Raw genomic sequence first — 27,490 nt, 5'->3', positions numbered from 1 at the left:
TCCATTCCACTACTCCTGCGCTGTATCTGATTACTGGCACTGCCCATGTGTTTATGGATTTTATCGTATATCCGGTGTTGAGTTTTGACTTGAGTATCGCTGTAAGTCTCTGTATATATTCATCCCTGATCGTGTCCTTCATCTCTAGGTGTTTTATATCCCCTCCTTCCATTATTCCCAGGTGTTTGTATCTTGTCTCATCTATGTATTTAATGTTTTTCCTATCTGGTAGCTCTATCCCTTCAGGCCTTGTTACTTTGCCCTTTAGTGAGATATTATCGGCAACAGAGAACGTAGATAAAAGAAGAAAAACTTAATTTCGTAGAACAAGATAAAATTAGAGTCAAATACGATTAACATATAACTAAATCAAGTAAGAAAAACGAGAAGAGGTCCTTGAGGCAGCACTGTACCTTGAGGTTACATTTTACCATGAAGTAGCATTGTACACTGAGGTTACACTATACCTTGAGGTGGAATAGTACCTTGAGTTAGCATTGTACCTTGAGGTAGCTTTCTACCTTAAGGTAGAATTGTAACCTAAGGTAGCATTGCACCTTGAGGTAGCATTACACCTTAAAGTAACATTGTAACTTGAGGTGGCGTTGTACTTTGAGGTAGCTTTGTACGTTAAGGTAACATTATACTAGGAGGTAGCGTTGCACCTTGAGGTAACATTGTGCCTTGAGGTACCACTCTACCTTGAGGTAACATTGCACCTTGTTGTAGCATTGTACCTTAAGGTAGCATTGTACTCTGAGGTAGCATGCCCCTTCAATTTTACGACCATCAACATTTGTAAGTGCTACATAATATCAAATATGGAATGTTATTCCATATATAAAAACTAAAACTATGATTAATTAAAACCAGTGACCCAAGAGGTCAACCGTTGTATCAGTCAGTGTCTAGTTTGCCGTCATCTGTATTCATCAAACCTATTGTTTTGTAAACGGTTGTCAAAGCTTCCTGCTTGAGACAACCACAGTGACCTATAACCCAAACGGCCTACATGACTTGTAATCTATGCCATCTGTGTGTATGTTCGTATGTTTGAGCTACTGTCTGCTCACTTGATTTGTAAACCAGACTGTAGTCAGACTTCAATTAGCCATAATCATTGGCAGACCTGTACAATTTCATCTGATCTTCACAATGTAGACTTCAAGAATACAGATATTTTTGTACTCTGTTTTCAACTAGAAACCTCACATCAGAAAGAAGATACTGAATGAACTTAGAAATTATCATCATGAGTTTGAAACATCTCCGCCTTCATACCCAAAGAAGACACTGACTTAAAAGTTATCATCGAAATCCAAGACACTCCAGTGAGTATGGAAAGTCATAACAAACCGACCTTAGCGTAAATTATCGCAGGTCTAAATAACCTCACAGGGCGCCTCATTATACAAAGGCATCAGCCCTACACATTCACAATATCATTAAGACATTACGCGGGATATCGTGATACCTCAACAAATTATAGAAACGCGCTCTGAGGAGCAAGTGGTCGGCTCTCACCGAATAGGAAGTCTCGGAGGCTAATGGAAATTTTCTTTTCAAACAAGGCTCAGGAAAGACTGTTGGGCAGGAATTTTCCCATGGATGAGTGAAATCGTAAGTACTATTTTTTTCGAAAATGTAAGTCACTAATGCAAGGAACTCATGCTGCTGCTGACATTATCTGAGAACAATATTTTTAATAAGACGGGAAAAAGTGTGAACAAATTTCTTCAGGTAAGGAAAACTTAACAGAGAATTCCCAGCTTTCAGGGATCATTAGAAGAGACATTTTTTAGGTATTGCATGAAAAAAAAGTTTTGCATCAAAAGACTAGCCTTGGTTTTAGGATTGCGTTCAAAATTCACTAACTGGCAACCTAGCATGCTCCATATTTATCCTTTATTTCAATGCGAAAACGCGAGTATCGCATACGCTAAGGCCATAATATGTTTCATAAGAGTGAAATCTGTCATAGATTTAAAAATTGTAAGAAAATGTCACGTGTAGCCAAATTTCAGAAAAACTCTTACGAAACATTTTCAAAACTTTCGTTCACTCATTGCTGAAGCATTTGACCAAAACGAAGTCGTCATCAAACCTCAGTTCAAATGTTAAATAGATAAATTAAAAAAATTGTAACATTAATAATGATTCCAAAGCAAACATAAAATTTGAAATAGTCCTATTTGATTGTTTTTACCCTCAACGCTGAGAAAATGTAAATATGTATATACAAAAGTAGAATGCGCCCACCGATATCAACGTGTGAGGGGAGCATGTGTGATGTATCAGTGTCGGTGCAACAACAACCACCTGGTATATGAGTAGCGACCATTAAATTATCTTGAAAACATTTACTTTATGTGTTTACGGAATATTGGGATTTTCATACATAATTATTTTTTATCTTTCTTATATTTCAAAACTGATAGCATACTAGCAAATATTCGCTTTTTTGTCAAAGCCAAGATACTATTCCTAGGCTTAGGTTTTAGATTTCTTTACTTTACGCTTAACATTCACATCCCTATATTAACAATTTCTGGCCAGAATGCAAGTGAGGTTATCTACACATTCTTGCACTTCAAGTTACCTTATGAAAGAATAAATTATACATCAAAAGCGAGCAGAAGGACTTTTAAGAAAATAATATTGTAAACCAGTTGAAAAACCAGTGTTCCATATGCCTTGATATTAATACTTATGAGATTTCGATTATAGCCATATTCTCCATATAACCAAAATCATCATCATCTTTTATTCATCAAAGAACAGGTAATCTCTACAAATATAAACATTAGTAAAGATTACATCTCAGAAAGCTTAGATTATTTTTCTAGGCCTATAAATCATTTTGCAACACACAGGCAGCTTAAACACAGCCTGAAACTTCAACATTCAAAGAAAACTGGTTGTAATTCATATTCCTCAAAGAACAGGTGATCTCTACAAATAAATTCATGAGTAACAGATTACATCTCAGATGGCTTAGATTATTTTTTAGGCCTATAAAACATTTTCCAAGGCAGCTTAAACGCAGCCGAAATCTTCAACATTCAAATAAACCTAGTTTTAATTCATATTCCTACATTGAAATTGTTGTTATGACTGTTGAGCTTATTAGGTCTACTGTCATAATGCTGCAGACGTGGTTATGTTGACCAGTCCGAGGAGCATGTTAAGTGTGCTTTCATTGCTGGCACCGCTAACCTTATCACACCACACTTGAACTGAGCAACGTAAAGATAAAAAAAATCATACCAATGCATAAAAGGGATCATATCTATTTAACCATAAGGAAAATAAGGCCAGCGGTGAATTCACAAACTTTTCTACATGTATGACATTACAAATGAAAAAAAAAAAAAAAAAAATAGCTCTACTTGGCAACATCACGTTGAGTCTGAGAATATGGACGATACAAAAAGAATCATGTCGCATGAGATTTGAGCCCCACTGTAGCTACATTACATTAGGGTTGCATGGTCTGGGTACTACGCTATTCTATTTCTAAGATCAGCAATCGGGTTTTCAGTCGAGACAGAAAACAGCAAATATACAGAAACTCATTCTAATACTTTCTAGATGGCACCAGGCTGTTGCCACAGTTAATATATGAATACTAGTGGCACACGGAAATGTGTCGATTAGCTAGGACGTCCAATCCAATGACATAATTATCGCAGGCGTCATGAAACTCTGCATTATTCTAGAGTACTGTAACACATCTGTTAGAGGTGGATGCAGCTCATTACCAAAATGGTGCCGGTCTAGCTTGCATCCTACTATGTTTTTATGAGTCTAGCTTGTATCCTACCATGCTCTTATGAGTCTTACTTGCATCCTACCATGTTTTTTATGAGTCTAGCTTTTATGCTACCATCCTCTTATGAGTCTAGCTTGCATTCTACCATGTTTTTATGAGTCTAGCTTGTATCTTACCATGCTCTTATGAGTCTAGCTTGCATCCTACCATGGTTTTATGAGTCTAGCTTGCTTCCTACCATGTTCTTATGAGTCTAGCTTGCATCCTACCATGTTTTTATGAGTCTAGCTTGCATCCTACCATGTTTTTATGAGTCTAGCTTGTGTCCTACCATGCTCTTATGAGTCTAGCTTGCATCCTACCATGCTCTTATGAGCCTAGCCCATGGCCTAACAGCTAGGCTTTAGGATATAGAATGCATCGTATCATGATATTTTAAAAAAAGTAGCTTGTATCCAACCAAATTTCAATTCAGGAAAGGCGAAAAATACGAAGTGAGGAACCAAATTGTTTATTAAATCTAAAAACTACATTTGATAAAAACAAAAGTCAAAATAAAATATTTAATGTCAATTTAAAAACAGAACGAATGTCAAACAACAATTCTAGAAAAAGATCAGCATCATGCGGTTTAGAAAATCTCCAGCAAAATTCATCTGGATGCTACTGAAGAGGGTACTGTGGAACACCCATTTATATATGTATAAGCTTCCTATTCAACTGTATATAATTAAGAGACTTTCTAACATTAGATTTCATGATAATCACAGTCAGTCAGATACACTGCTTTGCAGATTAGCCAAACCCAGGAAACGAACAATACATTTGTGGTACACAGAGATGAGCAATGACCTCCATAATAAGTAATTTTGCCTCTGGGGAAATTCTTGACGCAGACATTGCATATAGACAAATACGGCAAAAATATTTACCCCAATCTACTAATATTTAAGTTAGGTATCCTGTAATATTCCAAAGCAGTGTTTGATTCAAGTTGCCAGAACGCAGTAAATGTCATAAAATACAAAATGATAAATGTGTTCATAATAAAATTAACAAAAAAGTCAAGAACGATAACTTAAACAGTATCAACAAAAACAATATATTTAATGACACTGCAGAATTTACACAAAACTCCCTACGAATGATGAACAGTTCTGGAATTTAACCTATCAGCTCAGCAGAGCTATACGGGGCGTCGCGGAAGAGAAACGAACCTCTCCAGGACTTCCACGTCACCTATGTATGATGACAATAATAATGGTTTGAGATTTATTAATCGCGATAACTAAAAAAAGAAAGAAAAAAACTAAAGATATGTTTATTAAAAGATCGATAGGAAGCGCTAGAAGCATTCCATTTTGTGTACAGCCCATCTTCTGCTTTAGAGCTTTAGCACTTTTTTTCTGCAAGCAATTCTAGGATTTTTATTCTCGGAAATAGCTCTCGCCTCTTGCACTGGGATTCCTTCTGCCATGGATTCTACGTAAAAAGGAGGAATTCGGCAGTAAGCCATTAAGATCACCTGCTAATCATTGTCATTGCAGTTATACTTGATCACTGCGCTGCTGTAATTATAAAATGTGTTGAAATTTGTGTAGCATCGACTGGAAATATCCTCTAAAGTAGACATGAACAATAAATGAAACCTATCGGTAAATAAAAGTTATGTTCTTTTAAGTTTGTAGCCCTGATAGTGAAGTCGAGTACTAATCCAGTTCTTTCATCGCCGGTTCTAAGTAATGTAAGATTTTTGTGATCCCAAAATAGACATTTTTACATGAGATTCCGTGTTCATCGGTTACTGTACATTTCCTAAGCATCATATGTCTCCTTGAACGAATTCTCTCGATTTCCTTTGCCTTTCCTCTTCATAGGAAAAGTTCTGAATTGTTTCCTTTCACCCTCGTGCTATGTTGAACTTCTTCCCTGGCTTGTTTGCTCTGTGGTTTCAAAACATTTCAGATATCCTCCTCCAAATCCCCTTCAGGTGGTTCATGTTTGGTTACTCAGCTTCTTCGGAGCTGCCCTTTAAAATTTGTATCTTGTGGCATTTTTTATCATGATTTTATCCGAGCGCTTTCTGCATCTTTATTATTTTGTTGACTTTTTTGTGCATTTATATTGGTAACATACGACTACTCTTAGCACTAGTGACCAAAAGTATTTGAGTTGCACAAATTTCCACAAATGAGAGTGATGTATACAACTATTTGTAATGGCCGTGGCATTTCCTCCCGAGAGCACAGGCAAGAGAGGTTAAGAAGATATCTTGCTTACGCTGTCTGACACCAGTTCCAAGATAGGACATGCACTTGCATTTTAGTGATGAGAAACAGGAAGGGGCGGGGGTGGAGGTGGGTGTCTATCGGTAGATGGTGGTTGGGTGGTGGGGGGATGGAGGTGGCCATTTGCTGTGATGTTTGTCGTGCATATCCTCAAAAGGGTCGAAAAACGACTCTAGTATGTCACTGAAAACTAACAGTGAAATGGGTGTTAATCTCGTATAAATCATATTGTAGCTTCATCGTCTGCCAACATTTATTGTACGCTAAAGTAACTTTTTTTTGCAAATGTTTTTGTTTATAATTAAGTTACTTAGTTATTGAAAAATTTTGTCCCACTTCTAGTTTTATTTCCTACCCTCGAGCTGATGAAATGCGTGAGCATAATTATTACTTGTGATTCTACCTCCGAATTCTGTTACTGTCTCGCTTTACAGCATCTTTCGTCGCAAACAGCATTCACGAATTATGAACGGTTATGATGTATCTGTGTTAGGCAACGCTCTTTCATTGGGCAGCGTAGGTGTGTAATGATATATTACACATTATATATAAAAGAACACGCTTTTCTACATCTTTAGAATTAGTTGCTGTCAAATTGGTAGAGAGGACATTAAATGGTCTTAAATTTACGATCATAATTATCATTCCACAGTTTTTCTGGAACTTTAAGTTCTTTTACTTCGAAATATATTTTCAGAATCTCTTACGATTTCAATATCACCGCCGAGTAAGGCTTCATGTTTTCCTTCTCAACACAACAAACCTTGAAGTTGGAGACTTCCCTTCGACTTGTTATCCTTTGCTGTTTTCTGTTCCACTGTAACTCATCCTAATTTCTCCCAGAACCTTATAATTTGCTCTTGCTGGTTCTAAAATAATCTTATCGTTATAGAGTGCATGTCTCTGACCCCGAAACATATGCATTTAAAACAAATCGATCATCAGCCCCAGCCCACGTCGCCAGACCCAGTCAAAAACACTATTACCACGGCGAAAAAATAATTTTTTTTAAAGACCAGCTTTATTTTTCTTGGTTTTATAACATTTGTTTTATTTTGCTGCCTCAGGAGTAAATGTGTGTGTTTATGTGTGTGTGTGTGTGTGTGTGTGTGTTTATTCAGCCCGAACGTTACACATGGTTGCAGTCAAGACGCTCTTCTAAGGAATCTCAGATGATCTCATCCTTACTGCCTTCACAAAAGGTTGCGGATTTCCTTTGCTTTGATCTTAGAATTTTTACTTGATTGTTTTCTTTTGGATATAATCTGTTTTCCATGTCTTCAAGTACAACACCACACAAGCAAACGCGGGCACACAAACAAAAACACACATAATACACACACACACACACACACACACACACACATATATATATATATATATATATATATATAATATATATATATATATATATATATGATGCCACAGGAATAATGCTATCAAGTGTCATAATATATAAGTATATGCTTGTGTGTGTCTGTCTGTTTGTGTGTATTGTGAGGAAAATAGACTAGAGAAAGGAACTAAGGTAGTGCTTTGAGATGAATTAAGTACTTTTAAGAAAGGTAAGAGTGCAATTACCTAAGAAGTAGATCCAAATTTATTGATGATGATGAAGTCTTATCAGGTGAATTTGTTATACTACATAGTTGGGCGCCACAGAGGGATATATTGTGTCACCTCTACGTTCGTTGTCTCTTGTGTTCTGTAAAGTCGGGAATGAAAGTGAAGGTTTGGATTGGAATAAAGATGGAAACTTAACAGAAGAAAAAGACACAACTTGTCTAGTAGGATGCATCATAGGCAGAGAAAGGGGACTGCAGAGAAACTCAACAAAAAACAGAAATAAGGGTACCAAGTATAGTACGTTCAGGGATGAAATATAACACTAGATGGAGAAAATGTTAATTAATGTGTTTGTCTCAAATATTTAGCATGATCCTTCTGAGTTGAAATTCAGTTAAAGAATAATAGGAAGACAGTCAAATCTCATTTAAATGATGTGGACGATTTGAGAATAAAATATTCTAAAAAATATTAGAGGTCAGATGTCAGAAATGATATCTTAAGGAAAGTTACGGAAGCTTCCTATGTAGTGATGTGATGAACAGGAGATTAGATAGCTGTATATGACATGGCCTTCGCCCCAACTCTTTTCTTCTTCTTCTTCCTCTTCTTCTTTTACCCTCATCCCTCAAACACCCCCACTCAATCATAATCTCCATACAGCACTGCGATATCGCATTTATAATCCTATTAATTCATGGCGCATTTCCATTTTTTAAAACTCATTAAGCCTGCTTGTTTTCTCTTCTATATATTTAACAAATCTTTGAAGCACTCATCCATCAAAACAGAATTTCTCCACTTACATCTTTTAGTATAATTCATCTGCTCACTTTCCTCCTTGCCCTCACTTCACAGAAGATCAACTTCTCTCTCTTCCTAACTAATTTTTCAGACTAACTATAGCATTTACATTTTTTGCCTTCATTTTTTCGATCTCATTCCCCAGTATACTATCCTTTATACAAGGTCCTTTTTCCCTTCGCTGGGCATCTCATTTTCTCATTCCACAATTTACTGTTTTTGTTCCCTTTTCTTACTCTCCTATGCACTTAAACACACGTTGCTGATTCTTTAACTTCATTTTATGGACAAGACCGGAGTAGATAAGGGAGACACTAATACCTCGCCGAAATTTTAGGAAGGATATATAGTCTAATTCTGAAAATCGTAAGAAATGAAAATGTAACCAACACATTATAATAAATTTCCCCTGCCACTTCTGTGTTTGATACCCTGGCTACTGTCTGTCAGTATGTATTCTTAACCCGGTTAGTCTTGGGTGATTAATGTTTTACATGGGGAAAATAAGTAAAGGAAATATAATAGAAAACCATCTGATATGTTGTCTCCAATAACAGCGTAGAATAAGGGATTTAAGATCGCTTCTGAGGAGTTTTGCTCTATTGGTTCTGTCATCATGAACAAATATTAACGAAGCAGCTACGAATATGCTGACTCACCCGATAATGATGACTCGTAAGACCTGATGTGAGTTTCGGTAATAGTCTCAAAAGCTTTTACGCCTGCTCCTTCTTGCATCAATTGGTTGTTACATGCCCAAGGACTGATCAGGCTCAGTACTGCTTAAGTTCCTAAATCAAATAAAAAACACTGATATAAGAATAGAGAATATAGAATGGGGTACAAATATACTAAAATGTATGCATTATGCATGTAGAAACGTAAGGTTACATTACCAAAAATTAAAACAGGGGCCATGCCGAAAGGAGTTTTGTGTGTGAGGTAAGGTGTCGAAGGGAATAATTCCTGACCAAGGACTATAGTATATAGACCTTAGTCCTGACGTGGATCACTGGACTCTTTCAACGAACCAAGACCGGCTTCGTCCCACCTAGTTATCTGGTTAGTTTAATTTTGATTGTTTCTTGATTTTTGTGTGTGCATATTTTTACACTTCATTCAAGGACAAATCCAATGGGTCTGGAGTTGACTTCTCATGGGAAGGTGCGTACTTCAGAGTGGCTACTGAGGAAGAAGTAGAAGACTTCAAGTTCATAAAGAATATGCTACGACCTTTTGATTTCGTTGCAAGGGAAAAATGTTTATATTCTGTGCATAAAACCATACAAACATTTCATGAGGTGGTTGTGGATGAGAGGGGCAACTGTAAAGTAAGAAGAAAAAAACCCCTTTAATTCCGACAATATTCACGTATCTAATGCTGGTGCAAAACGAGAGTGATAACTTACCCTCGTATAATTACTGGATACTATTCAAAGAAATAAAGAATGTGCGTTTTGTGGACTTAATTTCGAAAACATGAATACATAAAAAATACGCTAAATATAATTAAGCAAACAAGAAAAATAAATAATTAGTGATTTACATAATGTGAAAAAAAGTATAAATATAAGGAAAGATCTCATTTGCTATGCTGTAAAAGGTAAACTAAAAACGAAACAAACTCCGAACCACTAATTTAGGAGGTGCCGTTAAAAACCTAACATAAATACGGAACCAGCGCCTAGCTTGGTGATGCTGGCCAAAAAACCTTGTAGACTATTCAAAACAAAGATACTTTCTAATCTCATGTAAGCCCACAGTACATGTTTGCAATTGCATTTAATGTTCGCATTATGTATGGTAGATATTTATGAACATATAATTTTGCCCTTAGCCCATGTATCCAATTTTGTTCTAGGTATTGTTAATATAGCACGATTTACCTAGTGAAGCCTAAAGCAGGTCTGCTCAATAGGTAGTACACTAGCTGATAACTACTACTAGTACTAGGCTACCTAGTAGTAGTTACCAGCTGATATCTAGCACTTAAGCCTTGTTTCTATTACCTGTTTAGATATGCTTAGATTAACCATATGTTTTCAATGCACATCTTTGAATGCTTGATTTAGGTAGGTAGCCTGTCGGCGCCACAGCATTTACCTAGCTAAGAACATTGATGGAAGGTTTATCCTTGCTAGTGTCATTATTTTCGCAAACTTTTTCTCCAGCTACAGGAACTAAAATCAGGATAGATCTGGGTAATCGTAGTAACTCCGTGTCTGGTAGTAGGTATTTCTTTGGACTACCTACTACTAGTAATCTAGGTATCCTAGCCTAGTATTTTGGTTGCTTAGTACCTACTACCTAGGTAGTAGGTACCTAGTATTAAGGCTTTACCGTTATTTTGGGGGGTTGACAAAAACTAACGTTAAATTGTTAATAGCCAACCAACCAAAATACTATAGGAAACTGCAATTTACAAAGAAATACCCGTTGTGTCTCTATTACTTAGATTAGGGTAACCCTTACCAATTTGTATGAGATTCATGGCGCCTATGGTCAGTCTGTGTCAAGGACGAGTTCTAGTGGCTTCACCCCTTTCTCTTCTATACTACCACTAGCTAGGTATAGCCAAGGCTAGGCTAAAGTAGTCCAAATATACTACTCAGGTTAGGACCCACCACTCTTGTTTAGATTAGGTGAGAATGTACTAGGTAGGTATGTATGTTGAAATGAGCTTTGTGTGTGTGCTACCTATTGTCACCATTTAGGTTGGAAATCTATCGGACGTGGTTGAAATGTTTTAGTATTGGGAAACGAAGTATTTTGATTATGATATAAAAGGCAAATTATCGGACATGGTTGAAAGGTTTTAGTTTTGGACAGCAAGTATTTTGAATATGGTTTAAAAGGCAGAAATATTTGAAATGAAGCTATTGCACAAATGTAGTAGCCTATCTCTTGCAAAAACACTGTGTGCTCACAAAATTTATCTTGGCCATAGTCAACATATCAGTTGTCATGTATTATCCTATACATGTAAAACACACCAAAATTTGCACTAGGCTGCACTTAGTAGGCTATAGCTGTTTGTGGCCATGTTAGCTTCTTGGTTACCACTTATGCCAGGAAGGACTTTTTTATCCAGGAGGGTTTGGCTTCAGTGATACTATTGACCATTTCAAGCCCTGCGATGCATAGGTTTTCTTAAATATCTTTTTAAATAATAACTGTATCTTCCTGAAAATTTGGCACAACATGTTTTACACCTTCCGCTAATATATGGCAATATAATTAAGTACCCTAAATTAATGATTAAGGCACTTTATTTAGAAAATTTTCAATTTCCTCAGTATTAGTTGTAAATATACGAACACCTATCTGATATTTATGAATGGAATAGTGTACTACCATATGTTTTTTTTTATGTTTTAAAATGTACACGAACTACCATTTATTACTGATGACTTTTCATAAAACCATTTGTATGTTTTTATTTATCATGTACCTTTCTTATCTATTTCCATGAGAATGGTGTGGTAGTGGCAACTTTCGATTGTTATTGGATATATAAATATGGAAGGAAAAAAACTGATCATAGTTTATTTAAAAGTAAGATCACTATACACATTATTTTATTATATATCCAATAGAGTATGTACATTATATACAGAAATTTTACAGATTTTGAAATAAATTTTTGCAGTAACCATGAAAACAGCATAGACAAAAAATAAAAAACTGGTGGATAGATATATCAAAACTTATTAATTACAGGACTATATATACACACGTATTAGGATATTTCAGCTCACTCCCCATCACTGTCTAAAAACAGATCGTCCTATTCATAACTGGCGACGTTGACAACGATGCACTCCCGGACGTTGCCAGTAAGCCAGTATTCGTTCTCGAAAGCTTGACTTCGTTGGACAGGTCCTTCCCACACCTGTTTAGTGACAGCAAGCCTTGCTTCCTCCAATCTGGCCTTTAGGTCTGCCCTGGTGAAATGCCATAACGATGAAAGTACATATAGCTTCATATGCGCCCATACCTGCTCGATGGCATTGAGTTCAGGATGGGCGGGTGGAAGCCGGACGACAATATAAACACACCTGAACAGCTTGTAACTACTGCCCCTCTAATTTTCAGCGGGTATATTTTCCAGTATATATATGCTCTAAATAAACCAAGAGGTCATAATAATCTCCCAAAATAATGAAACAAGTAAACTTTATTGCATAAACTACGTAATTTGGATACATAAAACAATAATCCATAAAGTAATTTAAAAATTTAAAACACTATACGTCATAATCGTAGTACGGTACACTTTCATTCATATTTTGTTAACAGGGAGAGAAAGAAGTGGGTGGGCCGTCTTTCCTAATGGTGTCCGAAAGTCTCAGTCAAATGCAAAGAAAATTGGAAATGTTCAAGAGTAAAGTGCCATTATTAATAACTTTAGATACTTAGTTATATTGCCATACATTAGCGGTAGGTCTTAAACATGTTGGGCCAAAATTTCAAGAAGTTACAGTTGATATTTAAAAAGATATTTAAGAAAATCTATGCACCGCAGGCCTTGAAATGGTCAGTAGTCATCAACATCTGGTCTGCTGCAGGTTTATACAACCACTGACATGTGCAGCCAGTTAGGTACTAACAGCTAAAGACAGCTTGCCAACAACTACACAAAGTCACCAATAAGTCAGCCACTGTCAAGTCTATAGCCAAAGTGACATTAGACTATATCGGGTACTTGGCAAAGGTTACATTTTACCTTTTAACTTTTCTGCTTGCAAGTGAATTACTTAGTTACAAAGATATTTTTAAGATGCAATAGGTTAAACCTTTTAAGTTATAGATAGTGTTGGGTTGTTTTTTTCAATGTCTTTTTTTTTCATGTATTATTTTGGGCAGCCTTTAGATTTCCTGTCAGTTTCATTCAGTTTTTTCTTTAGATTCTAATAGCAATTAAGGTTGCTATGTTATTGTTCACATGGCAGGCCATGTTGTCTTTGTTTTCAGTGACTGTTGTTCCTATATTTTTTAGGAGTCATCGTTCATGTACATGGTTAAGGTTTCAAAGTTTGACTTTCCTTCTTTTTTAGATGTTATAGCTGATTTTCTTGTCATTTGTATCAAGGGCTAGCCTTAATTGTCAGAAGCTATGATATAAATTATTAAGATATTAGTTAGTTGCTGATATGAATATTTGTCACATGTAACTTTTTGATTTATTTTGGTATTTTAGCCAACGTACCCAATTTTCAATTACAATAAAATATTTTGTGTTAAAATATGTTAATAAGTTCTGACTGAGGACCAATGTATCATGAGGATATAAGCACATCAGAACATATTGGATAAGCAGTGATATGAATAATGTAATTATGAATTTAATGTAGATATGAGCATGAATGTTTATATAAATTGTTTTAGGCTAGATGAATGCAGTTGCCTGCCTTGGTTTAAATGACAGAACTTTGTAGAATTAGATAAGAAACCTCAGGTTACTGTAGCCTTAAAGTTTTTAAACCATGTAATTTACTGCTTAGAATTTTATTGTTCTATTTTTATATGATACAGGGTTTATAGGTTTAGACCATGACAGATTACTTTCATGTACTACTGTATATTATCCAGGAATCTTACATTGTATGTTTTTCATTGTCAGAGCAAACATACAATTTGGTGTGTTCCCGTCCATATTCCTTTTGGCTAACAATGTGTTTCATTGCACTGTACAGCAAAGCAGTGATTCCAATGTATTTTGCCCTAGATTACTTCATAACAGAAAATTTAGGTTTAATTTTAAAAACTATAAAACTTAGAAGAAACCTAGGTGATAAACCAGGCTACATATGCTCATTTAAAAATTGTTGCGCATACAGAACAGTGGTATAGAGCTAAAATCCGCAAACTTAAAAACCCTCTAAAAACACTTAGAACTACCTATTTTGTTAGTTCAAACACATTAAAACCCTCAAAAAATGCTTGTACCTGAATATTTAATAGTTTATCACAAAAAGTGCATTTAGTCATGAAATTGATGTGAAAATACAGTAATTAAGGAATATTTCTCAATGAAAAACACGGTGAATAGGCAAATTTCTCACGAATAATAGGTAGATATGAGAACATGAACAAGGAGGTTCCACTGTAATTGATTATTGCTGTATTTCATATCCAGAGTTTTACTCATGCACTATGTTATGTTTGGTCTCTGTATGAAAGGTGAATGTGAATCCATTTATGAGGTTGAGGATATGACAGCTGTTTATTGTCAAGAGGCTCTAGACAGCAGTAGGGAGAGTAATTCTACAACCAAAGGAGAGAGCAGTGACTTAAGATTAGTTCAGTTGAATCAGAGTTAGATCTAAAATCTGGATCACTGATTAGATGAAAATCATTTGATTAAACTGAGGACCTCTGTGAGTCTGAAGGCATTTCTCTGAGGAGAAATTTATTTTGCATCTTCATAGTACGCCCAGCTTCTTAATGGTAGACTCAGACCCAAGGGAAGATTATCCTAGTCATGTACTTGAAGTGCTGGTACAGTTTTCTGTGTCAGAAGAGTTTAGGTTCTTAATTTCCCAAGTCTAGAAATTAATGAAAGACTGAGCGAAACAGATAGGAAGGGTAATAGTCCTGAGACCGCATCATTAATAATAGGTATTATCCGGCTTAGCATTGGGAGTATAACAAGAGAGAGAGAAGGCTAAAAAAAATTAAAGAGGTCTTTAAGAAAAGGAAAGTAGCCTATGTAGAGTAGAATTATTTCATACGATCTGAGAGATGTCTTTAATGTGGGTCATTTTTAGAATCATCTAAGCATATAAAGCATACAAGCAAGAATTTTAAAATGAGTTTTCTGAGAGGATTGGTGCTACAAGCAGGGAGACTTGCTAAAGTTACCCTGTGGAGACATGATCAAAATTGGTGGTTATGTCAATGTAAATGTTAAAAGTCCTTCAAAAGTTCTTGAAGGAGTATGACCACATTATGAGTAACATAGGATTGGATAAGAGACCACTAGAGTTGCTAGCTGGAATATAATAAATTCCAGTAGTATGGTATAATGTAGTTACTGTATGTGTACCTTAAATGTAATCACATTTTTCAGATATTGTAAAATAGCAACAAATTTACACATATGGACAGTCCAGATGTTGGCGCTCATGATGCCACATTACGAAGAGGTAAGTAAAATTGTACTGCACTGCATAACAAAATAATTTTAGTGACCTTGCATAGAGTAAGAATAGATGTACAGTATTTCTAGTGAAGGTGTTTAGCCTCCTACCTTACTAGGGGAGCTTTTTCATGCCAACAGTACTGTTCTCCATCAAGATTGCATGGTTTCAGCAGTTATGCCATCTATATATGCATTTTTGTATGTTGAAGGCAAGTGTATGTCATTACTGTATTGATACAATCCTAACAATGCTTGTGTTTTGGAGGTCTTTTGGGCATATAGTAAATGGATTGCAATCATGATTTAAAGACTACTATCATAATATATTCTGTACAGTATACCTATACGTACTAGGTTCGCTTTCTTGTTGGTAGTAGGTTCATTTGCTATAGCTCTCAGTCATTGTTTCTGTAGTTGCTATTTTTGTGGCTGAGTGTATGCCTTCATTTAGTTATGTTTTCTATATCTTTTAATCCTGTTTAGCAACATTGTGGTTTATTGTTGAATGAATGTCAATAGTAGTATGTTCCTTAGCCTTTATGTTTTTGCAGTGTGACCTGTGACAACAAATTTCTTATTCCAGATGAAGATGCAATAGCAGTACTTCAAGATGCTGTCCCACAACTTGATTCACTGTTTGTTATCAGCCATACTATTGGAAATGGAACATTTAGTTCTGTTTATTTTGCTCGCACAAAACACTCGACCACCATAAATGGTAGACGTCATTTTGCAGTCAAACATATCATTCCTACTTCACATCCATCAAGGATCTATATGGAGTTGAAGTGCCTTAAATTAATTGGGTAAGTGCAATCTGAGTACGTATTTGACCCTGGAAAATATGGCATGAGTCGTATGTCTCCCTTCCCTTTATCCTTACAGATGAATATGATTATTTTCCCCCCTCACATTATAGAAGATATCTTTTTTTCCTGAAGGGGAAGGCATATTGTTTGTTTCTTTACAGGCTCTACAGTTGTCAGCCCTACTTCTCACCCTGATGTAGGGTGGCGGCAGCAGTGTTCTGCTCAGATCTTGAGAGCCCCTCTGGTTCTCATTCCTGCCAGATTTGCCACTTGTCTCTAATTTTGGTATGCTCGTTAGTGCTGTGAGTTTGGAACCTAATCAGTCCTGTCGGTGGTGTGTTCCTTACTGTCCTTGGATCCCCTTCTTTGTGCTGGCCTGTAAGACTACATCATCATGAGCGGGGTACCAACCTTACAGACAACTTTTATGATGTTTTGTCATCCACTGATATTTAACTTGGTACTCCTTTTTGTCATATAAAATTGTAGTATGGCTTTGTTTTAATATGTTTTCCTCTCTTACACACTTTATTTTCTCTCTTTGCAAGAGTAGTCTGCTGTGTGACATCACGGAAGGGCTTGTGATGTCATGGCTTCTCCTTATGATGTAGTAGTTTCAATCAATGCTGCGTTCAAGAGAAGGGTGACCCATCTTCCGCTAACTGGGGTGTTAAATTTTCTCGTTAATTCTTTCCCTTTCTTCATGCGTACGGGGGGAGGACCTCCGGTTGCTGTAGGAGACGAAGGAATACCTTTTTGCTATCTGCGCCTTCCTCTCCGATGCTTGCCACTCATCAACAAGTTGGAGTTTGTTCCGGTTGAGCTTCTCTTCAGAATCTTACAGTTCTCTGCACTTGGTGCTCAGTTTCCTTGGATTCGATGAGTTGGAGAGGAACTTGAGTCTGATATTAGTTCAGGAATTTTTTAAAACTAGTATCTTCTCCCTTGTCTCTTCAGACATTTGGGTAGAGTGAGCAACCAACCTTCATCCTGTTTGTGGATTGTTTGCTCATCCGAGTTCTTTGATTTCGTAGAAATCTGACTCTTAAGGTTGCTTCCTACACTGTGTTTTCTTTGGAACTCCAATTCTTTGTTTCTCTCCATTTTCAAGTAACTAAGAAGTTTCTACTACATCCCTTCAGCTTGTTTGAGTTTGGCGTAAGATGACCAGGCTCCCATTTAGAATCGAAGGTTGCTTTGTCGCCTCTCAGGTTGCTATTCTAAGGCCTCCTAGACATTCTCCTCTTGTAGAGACTTCTGCTTGCCTCTTTTACATCCCCACGGATGTGTTTCCTGTAACGGTCATGGACATGAGGCTGTCATCATTCGTGTCTCTCATCATAGTAGTGTTTCTTCATCCTATAACCAAGAAGTCTGGGGGTTCATCTTCTTGTTCTTTCAGTCATTCTCTGGTGCATCATTGGTCATTATACGTCCATATATGTGATTCATCACACGGCTGTGTACATGATGGAGATCCTACTTTGGTCGTTCACCTTTAAGAGTTAGAGGTCCAGACTCTTCTAGGTTAAGAGTGTGACCTTCTCCCTGACATTCACACATACAACATTCTATATCACACAACCTTGTACATAATTTGTCGCATGACCGTGTACATGATGGAGGTCCTACCTTCATCTTTTGCCTTCCAGATTCAGCGGTTGAGACTCTTCCAGGCAAAGGGTGTGATCTTCATTATATGTCCATGTATGTGATTTGTCGCAGAACTGTGTGTGTGATAGAGGAGGTCCTACTTATGTTGTTCGCCTCCCAGAGTTAGGAGCCTATACTCCTCTAGGTAGAGAGTGCGATCTTCTTCTCCCTGACATTCTCACGTGCATCACTCTACATCACATGACTGTGTACATGATTCATCACACGTTCATATACGTGTTTTGTTGCGCATCCATGAACATGATTCATAGCAAATGTGTGTACGTTATTTGTTGCACGGCCGCATACCAGGTTCTTCCTGGAGTTCCCTTGATAGCGTAAGTCGGATGTTCCATGTTTTCAACAAATGGGATCGATCTCCAACTGTTACGTCCCTCAGAGGAAGTCAGTGGACTCATTCAGTGAAGCCCGTATAGCATTCATTGTGGGATTTGGAAGTCTTTTTGTTCACCCAAGGTGGGAAGAATTCTTGTTTCATAGTTTATTTACTTTGGAATTGTTCCTACAAGAATATTGACCTGTCTACTATTATACTTGGGATTCAGCCAACTCACTGGTTAGGTGCTTAAGTCTAGACCAAGAGGCCTCAAGGCAAAGGATGAGGAACTACTCCCTTTCTAACATAGCATAGCCTAAGTGGTTTAGTTCTTAGCCTAGCAAGTGGTTGAGTCCTTAGCCTGCCTGATATAGCCTAGCTAGTCGAACCTGCCTTAACAGTCTTAGCCAAGCCTAAGTGGTTGAGTTCTTAGCCTGGCCTAGCCCAGCTAGTCGAATCTGCCTTGATTTCTTAGCCTGCCCTAGCCTAGCTAGTCGATCCTGCCTTAACCATCTTAGCCTAGCCTAAGTGGTTGAGTTCTTAGCCTAGCAAATGGTTGACTTCCTAGCCTGGGCTAGCGTAGCTAGTCAAACCTTCCTTAACCATCTCAACCATCTGAGCCTAGCCTAAGTGGTTGAGTCTTAACCTAGCCTAGCCTAGCCTAGTCTAGACTAGCTAGTTCAAAACAACTTTAAGCACTTTTAGTCTACCTTAGGTAGTTGAGTTCATAACCTAGCAAGTGGTTGAGTTCTTAGCGTAGCCTAGCTAGTTTGATACTACCTTAACCATCGTAGCCTAGCCTAAGTAGTTGAGCTCTTAGCCTGGTAAGTGGTTGAGTTTTTAGCCTAGCATAGCCTAGCCCTAGTTAGGTCGAACCTTCCTTCACATCTTAGCTCAGCCTAAGTTGTTGAATTCTCAGTCTAATTATTGGTTAGATTCTTACCTTGGCCTGGCCTAGCTTTGTTAGTCCAAACCTAGCTTTTCCATCTTAGCCTAGCCTAAATGGTTAAGTTCTTAGGCTATCCTACCTTAGCTTACACTGGGTGAGCTAATCCAAACTTTTCCTACCGACTTAGCCTAGCCTAAGTGGTTGGGTCCCGGGCCTAGCCTAGCTTGTTCAAACATACCTCTCCATCGTAGCCTGGCCTAGGTGTTGGAGTTCTTTGTCTACCCTAGTTGGTTTGAGCTTATATTTATCGGATCTGGTCTTTGAGTTACCAAAGCATGTTCTGCTGCTTCATGAATTTTGCAAGAAGATTTTCTGCATTCTTCATAGGGTTTGGGATTTGGTTAGGTTGGGTTTGATTCCTAGGTTATCCTATTTTTTATATCTAAGTAACCAGATCAGTAATGTGTCTCAATATCCCAGTGTTCTTGTCTCTGCAATAGTTAAGATCCATCTTAGCTCTGCTCTGCATTGCTCAGGAATGTCACCATGGTGGTTCCTTGATCAAAGGGCGTGTAGGGGGGATCAAAATGTTGGTAGGAGGGGCATACCCTATCAGCATAGGACGTCTCCTCCAATGGGTAGCATACTGATTGTATGTCTTCTTAAGGGATCACCTCATAGAACGCCTCCTCTGTTGGAGGTGCAGGTTTCCTTGGCAGCTCAAGGTCTTCTCCCCTGTCTACAGTGCAATTTCTCTAACATCGTACAAGTTGACAGTAGGATATTTAAAACGTATCTGTGCTGAGGATTTTTTCACAGGACATCCCCTTGTGTTATCCTATTATCTCATCAGTCTACTTGGAAAAACCCATGTGAGACCTCTTTCTCTTCGACAGGGGCTAGAGGTCTTCTTTCCTGGTCCCAGAATTGTTCGGTAGAGCAGAGGACTCCCCTCTGCCTTCTGGGAACTCTCTGGGAGGATGAATGATTGAATGCCCAAACACCCTTCCTCAGACCTTCTAAAGTCCCAGGAAATTGTGATCAACTCCCATACGCTGAAGTGGACTTGGTTGTCCTGTATGCTCCATGCCCCCGAGGCCAGGAGCTCATAGAGATGAGCACACCATCCTTCAGAGGAGGATTGCGAGTATAGGAACAATTCAGAGCGATGAATTAAGGGCAACTCCCTTTGTTAAGCTCCAAAGTCTTATGTTAACCCAAGTAGCTCCTTAACCCCAAGCTGAGTGGCCAAGAGAGATTCCTCCCTTGCATCACCTTCTTCACCAGTTCCTTGTTGAGAGATGCCACCAATTACTAGGACCTCCATCTCTTCATCTCTGAAGTTGATTCAGTATCTTTTTTGGGAGGTCTTTCTTGTGGAACAGCAACTCAGATGTAAGGCTATTACTTCGGAGGATCTTCGTCAGCCATATACAAGATGAGCCATCTGCTGGTTTGATTGGTGTTATCAAAAGGCTTTCTCTCCACTCAGAATTCCTGTTCAGTAGAAAAGATCTGAATGATTTTCAGAACAGAGGAGGTTCCTTCTGTTGTTACTGGCGAGGTGCTGCAGGAGTTACTTGTGATCAGTTTGTCTGGAGGATGTGGAATCTCCTCGCCCTCAGAATCCTTGGTGTGGTTCAAGAGGTTGGAGCGGTCTTGTTTACCTAGGGAACTCAGACCTCCTATTTGGGACCTTACTCAGTTGGAACCTAACTCTGGTACTGAGTATTCTCTCTCATCCTCTTTTGAGCCCATGTGTCAATCATCTCCCAGGAAACTGACTTTGTAAACAGTTTTACTTCTGGCCTTGGCTGCTTTGGAAGAGTTGGAAAACTACAGGGTCCGTTAGGCACTGTGTCATTATCTGAATGTCTAATCTCCTAGAGGTTAGGTGTCATAGATTTCATATTGACTCAGGCCAGGTCAAGAGTCAGGTGCCCTAGAACACCCTTTCAGGTTTCAAAATGGGGTGTTTAGACAAGCTGATTCTTTATTATCAAGTTCTATCACCAATGGGGTGCTTACAGAGGCACATGACACCAGAGGAATATATTCCTCCATGGCATTTTAAGGTAGTTATCTGTTCATAGGATTTGAATGCTGGTTCATGGCTGCCTCAAACCGCTTTCATTTTCTTCAGCATGTAGAACATTGCCCACAGATCCTTGGACACATTTTTCCTTGGGTCTAGTGGTGGCTGTTCAACAAGCGTGACTGATCCAGTGCTCTTAGTGGGACAGTTTGTATCTTGCCTAAGATGGTTGTGTGGAGTTGACTGGCCTCTTTTCTTTCCTGGTTCTTTCTTCATGCCTACGGGCAGTTTGAAGAATATACACATCATATGCTGGAACTGGTTTGATACAGGTGAGTGTTGCAGCCATATTGTTACAGCACTTTTCATGTTCCATGCAACATGCAAATCTGCTTCTCAGTTGCTTAAACTCCTCTCTCCAGCAAGGGTAGTGAGGAGTGGTGACAAATTCCATTTGTTATGGGCTACATGGTATGTTGCCTGAACAGATCTAGTTCTTTTGGACTTCCATGAATGCATTGAATCTGGTCTTGTTTCATTGTATTTGAACCCAGTTGACTGAGCGTTAGATATCGTCATATCTAACATCTCAAAGGTTTAAGTCCTCTTCTTTAGCAATCTCACATGCTAAGAAGAATAATCATGTGTGCCAGAACCCCAGTCAGTTCAGGATTCTCATACCTCCCTCCAAGTATGAGCCTGTCCTATTGTTAAGACCAAAGATTTGTTCCGTATGTGAACAAATGACAAATATTTAATTAATTTGTAACATTGAGTGCCCACCTCTAGCCATCCCTTTTACATTGCTTCCACCTCAAGTACGGATGGGATGCCAGATGCCACAGATTCCTTGCATTTACCATCTTTGATTGTTTTTAACTGGTTTCCAGTAGGGAACAGAAAATTTATCTTATTGTTAAGACCTTGGTTTGTATGAAAAATACAAATGAATTAAAAAATTTGTCATTTTTTTGGAATTAGAATAAAAAAATGAGGGAATGTTATTCACAAAATACAGTCGGCAAGATAAAAAATATATGAAGCCAGAATACCAATTTAACCCTTTGAGGATTTGGGAGGTGTCTATGCCAGAACAGTCACTCTTCACTGACTGGGTAAAATGCCTAGCAATAAGCTTCTATGATCTTGTAATGTTACACTTTGTGATACATACATTAATGAATTCAGTGTCATTTTAAAGCTATGGAGTACGTATATCTTTATCAGAACATGGTTAGAAATGCCAAAATTGAAATTACAGCAAAATTATAAATGAATTATATAAAATTATATCGTAAATGAAAAGTATAGGAAAGCCCAGTAGGAACAGAGAAACAAATTGTAAAATATTTAAGAAGGTCAAGCTTATAGCGACACAAGGTAATTACTGTGAACATAGACAGACATAACTTAGATGTAGTGTTGGCTTAGGGCTCACATCATCACAGCAGATCTCATATAATCAAAGGGAGAAAAGTGAAAGTAAAAGTAAAATCAGTGACCCAAGAACCAGCAGAATGATGTATTAATTCATGATGCTTGTTTTTTTTTTATCATAGTCCAAAGAGATGTCAACACCTTTTTTCATCTGAAAAAGAAATCATGATTCTTTTAGTATCTAAATCTGATTACACTAATTTACTGTATATATTCTAAACAAACTGGAATTATTACTTAGTATAACAGCTTATTATTTAAAACCTTATTCAGATGAAGTATTATGCTAAAGTCTCCAGGTTATCTACCCTTAGTATGAAAATGTTCAAGTATCTTTGTATTTTTACTTAATGAGATAGGGAGGATAGTCAGTAGTAGGCCTTGAAATATGGAAGCTGTTTGTATGATCCAAATGGAGGGATTCAAGAAGATTAAGTGTGTAAGAGTTAAGTATATTTTCTAATACGTAGTACGTTAGTGATAATAGGTGTTAAATCAATAAGACATTATGTGGAAGAATTAGAGGAATAACTTTTCTGTACTTAAACAAATTTAGGAAGACTTGCTGTTGTTTTGAGTTAGTGTGCTGATGCCATAAGTATCTTTATCTAGTATCAGGCATTCATTTTTACAATAGAATAGGTCAAGAAATTGGTAGTGTTGGGCATATATAATCTCTGGTTGAAATTTATTTCATTTTTAAATCATCATCATTATTATTATCAATAAAATTTAAGTAATAAATATAGAAATGTGGCTTATATTTTGATGAACACAGCCAATTTTCCTATCATCGTAGGATAGGTCATTTACAGGACGAGTAAACTGTGTGATCTGTGATGAATTGAGGATTATTTACTGGAGATACAATTATAAAGGGCAACTTTGACAACCTTTAAACCACTGATCAAAGTTCTTGATGAAGTATTAATAAATTATTGCATTAGTTTGATAACACTTCATTGTAGTTATGGAAAATATAGGATTTATATCTTCCATCAGGTGTAATTTTGAGTAATTTTCTCTTGTGTAGTCTGTTGGGACTTAATGTTATGTAACATAATTAAAAATAAAGAATAGATGATTATAGGTCATGAAGGTTGTATGTTTTTTTTTTTATAATGCCATAATGTAAATGCTTTTTTTCCCTATCTGTTTGTTGTTTTATGGGATTCAGTAGGACATTTGCTTTTATATTTGTGATTTAGGTGATTTGCAGTTTTATAGAAACCTAGCATATAACATCCTTGATTCAGCTGAAGTTAAAAAAGTGGACTGTAACTTTGGCTATCCTTGAAGTAATTCATGCATTTAGACATGTATGTATTCTTTATATAATGTTAAGATCATTTCCTTACAGTACTGTATAATGATCAGATTCACATCTGTTAGAGAAGTAAAATAGACTGACTCCTGAGAAAATTTCTTTTATACAAAAGTTTTATATTCTCGTGATTTTTCATTATTTTTCTTCTTCATAATTTATTTGTTATTAGTTTTACATATTTCTTGTTTTTTCTGTTATATTTACATTAATTGGTTCTCATTTCTGTTATCTCTTGTGGTCATTATATATTTTGGAGTTTTTTGTGTTGCTTATTGATTGTGTAATTTCTAAATTGAATATGAATTGCAGTAAGAAATAATTTTTTATGCCAGCTCTTTGGAGCTTAGTTTAGAGCTTACTGCAAGGTTTGGTTAAATTAATTAGCAATACTTATTAATAGTACTGTACAATAATTGTAATAAATATATTCACACATTGTGAATATTTATAATGATGTTCGTGTTCGTTGCTTGAAGCACACAGACCAACTCTGTAGACAGGTCCTTACATATTAGCTGTACATATGTACAATTTCATCTGCTGTGTTATATTACCCAGATTGATGCTTTTTTGTTTTGTTTTTTCCTCAGCGGTAGGGATAACGTCATGGGTGTGACCATGTGTCTTCGTGAGATGAACCATATTGTAATTGTTATGCCGTATTTCCCCCATGATTCGTTTACAGTAAGCTTATTTTTATTTGTTTAAAGAATTAAGTAAACTTTGCTTTTAAGTTGATTTACTCTATCACTTTGCAACTTTTATCATTTTGCTGTTGTATTTTGATTACAATACTACTTTGGTTTTGTAAACATTCTTTTATTTTAAGAATAATTTCATTTGGTTAAGTTTTTCTTTGTAGGCTTTTTCCTTTTAGTTATATGCTGTATATTACTTAGGCTAAGGTCATTTTTTACCTTACTAATCGTCAGGTAACCCTCCTTTATCATATGCATTAAACCCCTACAGTTGGATGCTTCTGCCAAGTGATGTAAGTGTGTATTGTTGGGTTCTTAAGGGTATACTATTTCATTTAACCTTTCTAAATGTATTATGGTGTATTGTGCATGAATATGTGTAGCTAAGTGAATTGGGTTGTCATAATTCTACCATTTTTTTGAACTGGAAAGACACTAAGGTGCATACTCTTTTATAGGCTTAGACTCATAAGGGTTACCTGAAGAATTTGTTCTTTAATTGGCAATTAAAATTGTGGCAAAAGATTTTAGAATCTGAATAGCAGGGTAAGAGGAGACTAAAGTGGATGGTAATAGTTGGCGAAAGGTGAAACTTATTATTGACAGTACACAACATTTTGAGATAGAAAGATGTGGTCTTGCCAGTATCTGTTTTCCTGTTACTGTGTGCTCATTTGAGGGTCAAGGACCGAATCAGATTGTTCATAAATGGCATGAGCTCTTATATTAACAACAGGTAATTATGATAGAAAAGAATCTTATCATTTGCATTCAAATACTACTGAACTACCAGTCAGTTCAGAGGTTTACTTAGAATCCTCCCTCCGAGGGGAAGGGTTTGTATTCATGTAGGAACAAGTGACATATTTGTTTAGTAATTTGTATTTTTCTTAATATACAAACCTGAGGTCTTTACATGAAGGGCCCACCTCTTACCACCTCTCATTGTTTTACCTGGACAAAAAGGTAAACTGTGTAGAATCACTTTGACTTGGTAGGCGGTACCTCTGCCCCTACCATTGGTAGCTATGACCATAACCAACCTTGGAAAATTTTAATAGCTGGATTTCCAGCTCACTGAAAGGTAATTCCATATATAAAGACCTCAGGTTTGTATGGTAGAAAAATACAAGTTACTTAATAAATATGTCATATTTTGTACAGATGACATAATTTGTAGTTGTCAGAATCTCAGCAGCTCAGCAGCTGATATGTATGACTGACTGCAAATGACATTTTTAGAATCTTGTAAGGTTAGTCCTTAAGAGTCAGGCTAAGAAAAAAAATAAACATATGGAGCAGCCCAGACTGGACAAACTTTGAGGTCAGCCAATTTAAGAAAAAAACACATCAATGGAAAGAGGAAGGTATGCCAATGCACAAGATGTAAAAAAAAAAAAAAAAAAAAAAAAGATTCTAAAAAATTCTCTTTACTTTCCACAAGAAGTGGAAAATGACTATTTACAACCCCTTGGACCTCTTTTACAAGACAATCATAAATTTTACCAAGTTATACATGTTTTTTCTTATAATTTTATTCTATTTTTTAAAATTATAATTACAGCTCACACAATATCATAACAAACAAGAACTAAAGTTATTAAGAAATTCAGAGTATATTTGTAGTAAAATATTTGCATACATTCACTGAGATCGAAGATGCAGTAACTTCTTTGGATTATACAGTTTTTTTCTAATATTTCTTTGTACAGTGGTACCTCGACATACGAAAGGCTCAACTTACGAAAAACTTGAGATACGAAAGCAAATACGAAAAATTTTACAGCTCTACACACAAAAAGTTTTCAAGATATGAAAGGTTGTTGCTGTAAAGTCCCGAGATTCGCCTGGACCACCGAGAACAATTTTAAAACTCCCGTGCCGCCAACTGAGTAAACTCGCCACCATCCTCCCGCTCTCCCATTGGTTCCTGATGCTAGTCACCCCATAAGATCCTGCTCTCCTATTGGTCAGCATCTACCCCTTGTGCTTTAAGTATTCTATTGGTAAAAGGATGCTGTAAATTGAAAAACTTATTCATGCAGTACATTTAATAAAATAAAAAACATTAGGTAAAGATAGAATAAAGAATAGAAATGAATGGTTATTATACTGTTTGGTAGTTTCAGTAGTTGAAGAGAGATCATGAAAATTTATGGCTTACTGTGTACTAGGAAAAGTGATTGCTTGGCGATCGTTCGATACTCGTAAGTGCTGGATGTAAACAGAAGTTTGGAAGCTTTTTTTTGTTTGTTTGTTTATTATAGTTAATGGTTACTTAATAATTATTTGAAATGAGTACATGCAATATATTTAATAAAAAATTGTGAATTAGATATCATAAAATATAAAATAAATCAGACTGCTATCATCGAAGCCAACTGATACGTATTTTTTAGAATTCTTCTGTTTTAATATTACGTTATGTATATGTTTCATTATAGCTGTCAGTAACTCGGTATCACCATTAGGTAAAGATAGAATAAAGAATATAAATGAATGGTTATTATACTGTTTGGTAGTTTCATTAGTTGAAGAGAGATAATAATGAAAATTTATGGCTTACTGTGTCCTAGGAAAAGTGATTGCTTGGCGTTCGTTCGGTACTCGTAAGAGGCTAAGGGATGAATGTAAACAAACGATTGGAAGGGTTTTTTGTTTGTTTGTTTGTGTATTATAGTTAATGATTAATTAATAATTATTTGAAATGAGTACATACTGATTATTTATA

General features: G+C 36.6%; 1 protein-coding gene across 2 annotated transcripts in view; it reads left to right on the top strand.

Moving 5' to 3' along the window:
* Positions 1-10,075: 10,075 nt before the first annotated feature.
* Positions 10,076-27,490, top strand: part of LOC135204611 (cell division cycle 7-related protein kinase-like) — a 138,099-nt gene continuing 120,684 nt past the window's right edge. The window contains exons 1-4 of one of the 2 annotated variants that reach the window (XM_064234789.1): positions 10,076-10,181; positions 15,503-15,578; positions 16,158-16,380; positions 24,652-24,745. In XM_064234789.1, coding sequence (XP_064090859.1) covers positions 15,533-15,578; positions 16,158-16,380; positions 24,652-24,745 — 363 coding nt within the window. In that variant the 5' untranslated portion in view covers positions 10,076-10,181; positions 15,503-15,532. Of the gene's footprint in view, positions 10,182-10,524; positions 10,632-15,502; positions 15,579-16,157; positions 16,381-24,651; positions 24,746-27,490 lie in introns of those variants that run through there. The other variant, XM_064234854.1, reaches the window with a different exon arrangement.

Source organism: Macrobrachium nipponense, chromosome 11, assembly GCF_015104395.2.
Source record: "Macrobrachium nipponense isolate FS-2020 chromosome 11, ASM1510439v2, whole genome shotgun sequence".
Classification (NCBI taxonomy): domain Eukaryota; kingdom Metazoa; phylum Arthropoda; class Malacostraca; order Decapoda; family Palaemonidae; genus Macrobrachium; species Macrobrachium nipponense.
This window is presented reverse-complemented; position numbering and strand designations above follow the sequence as displayed.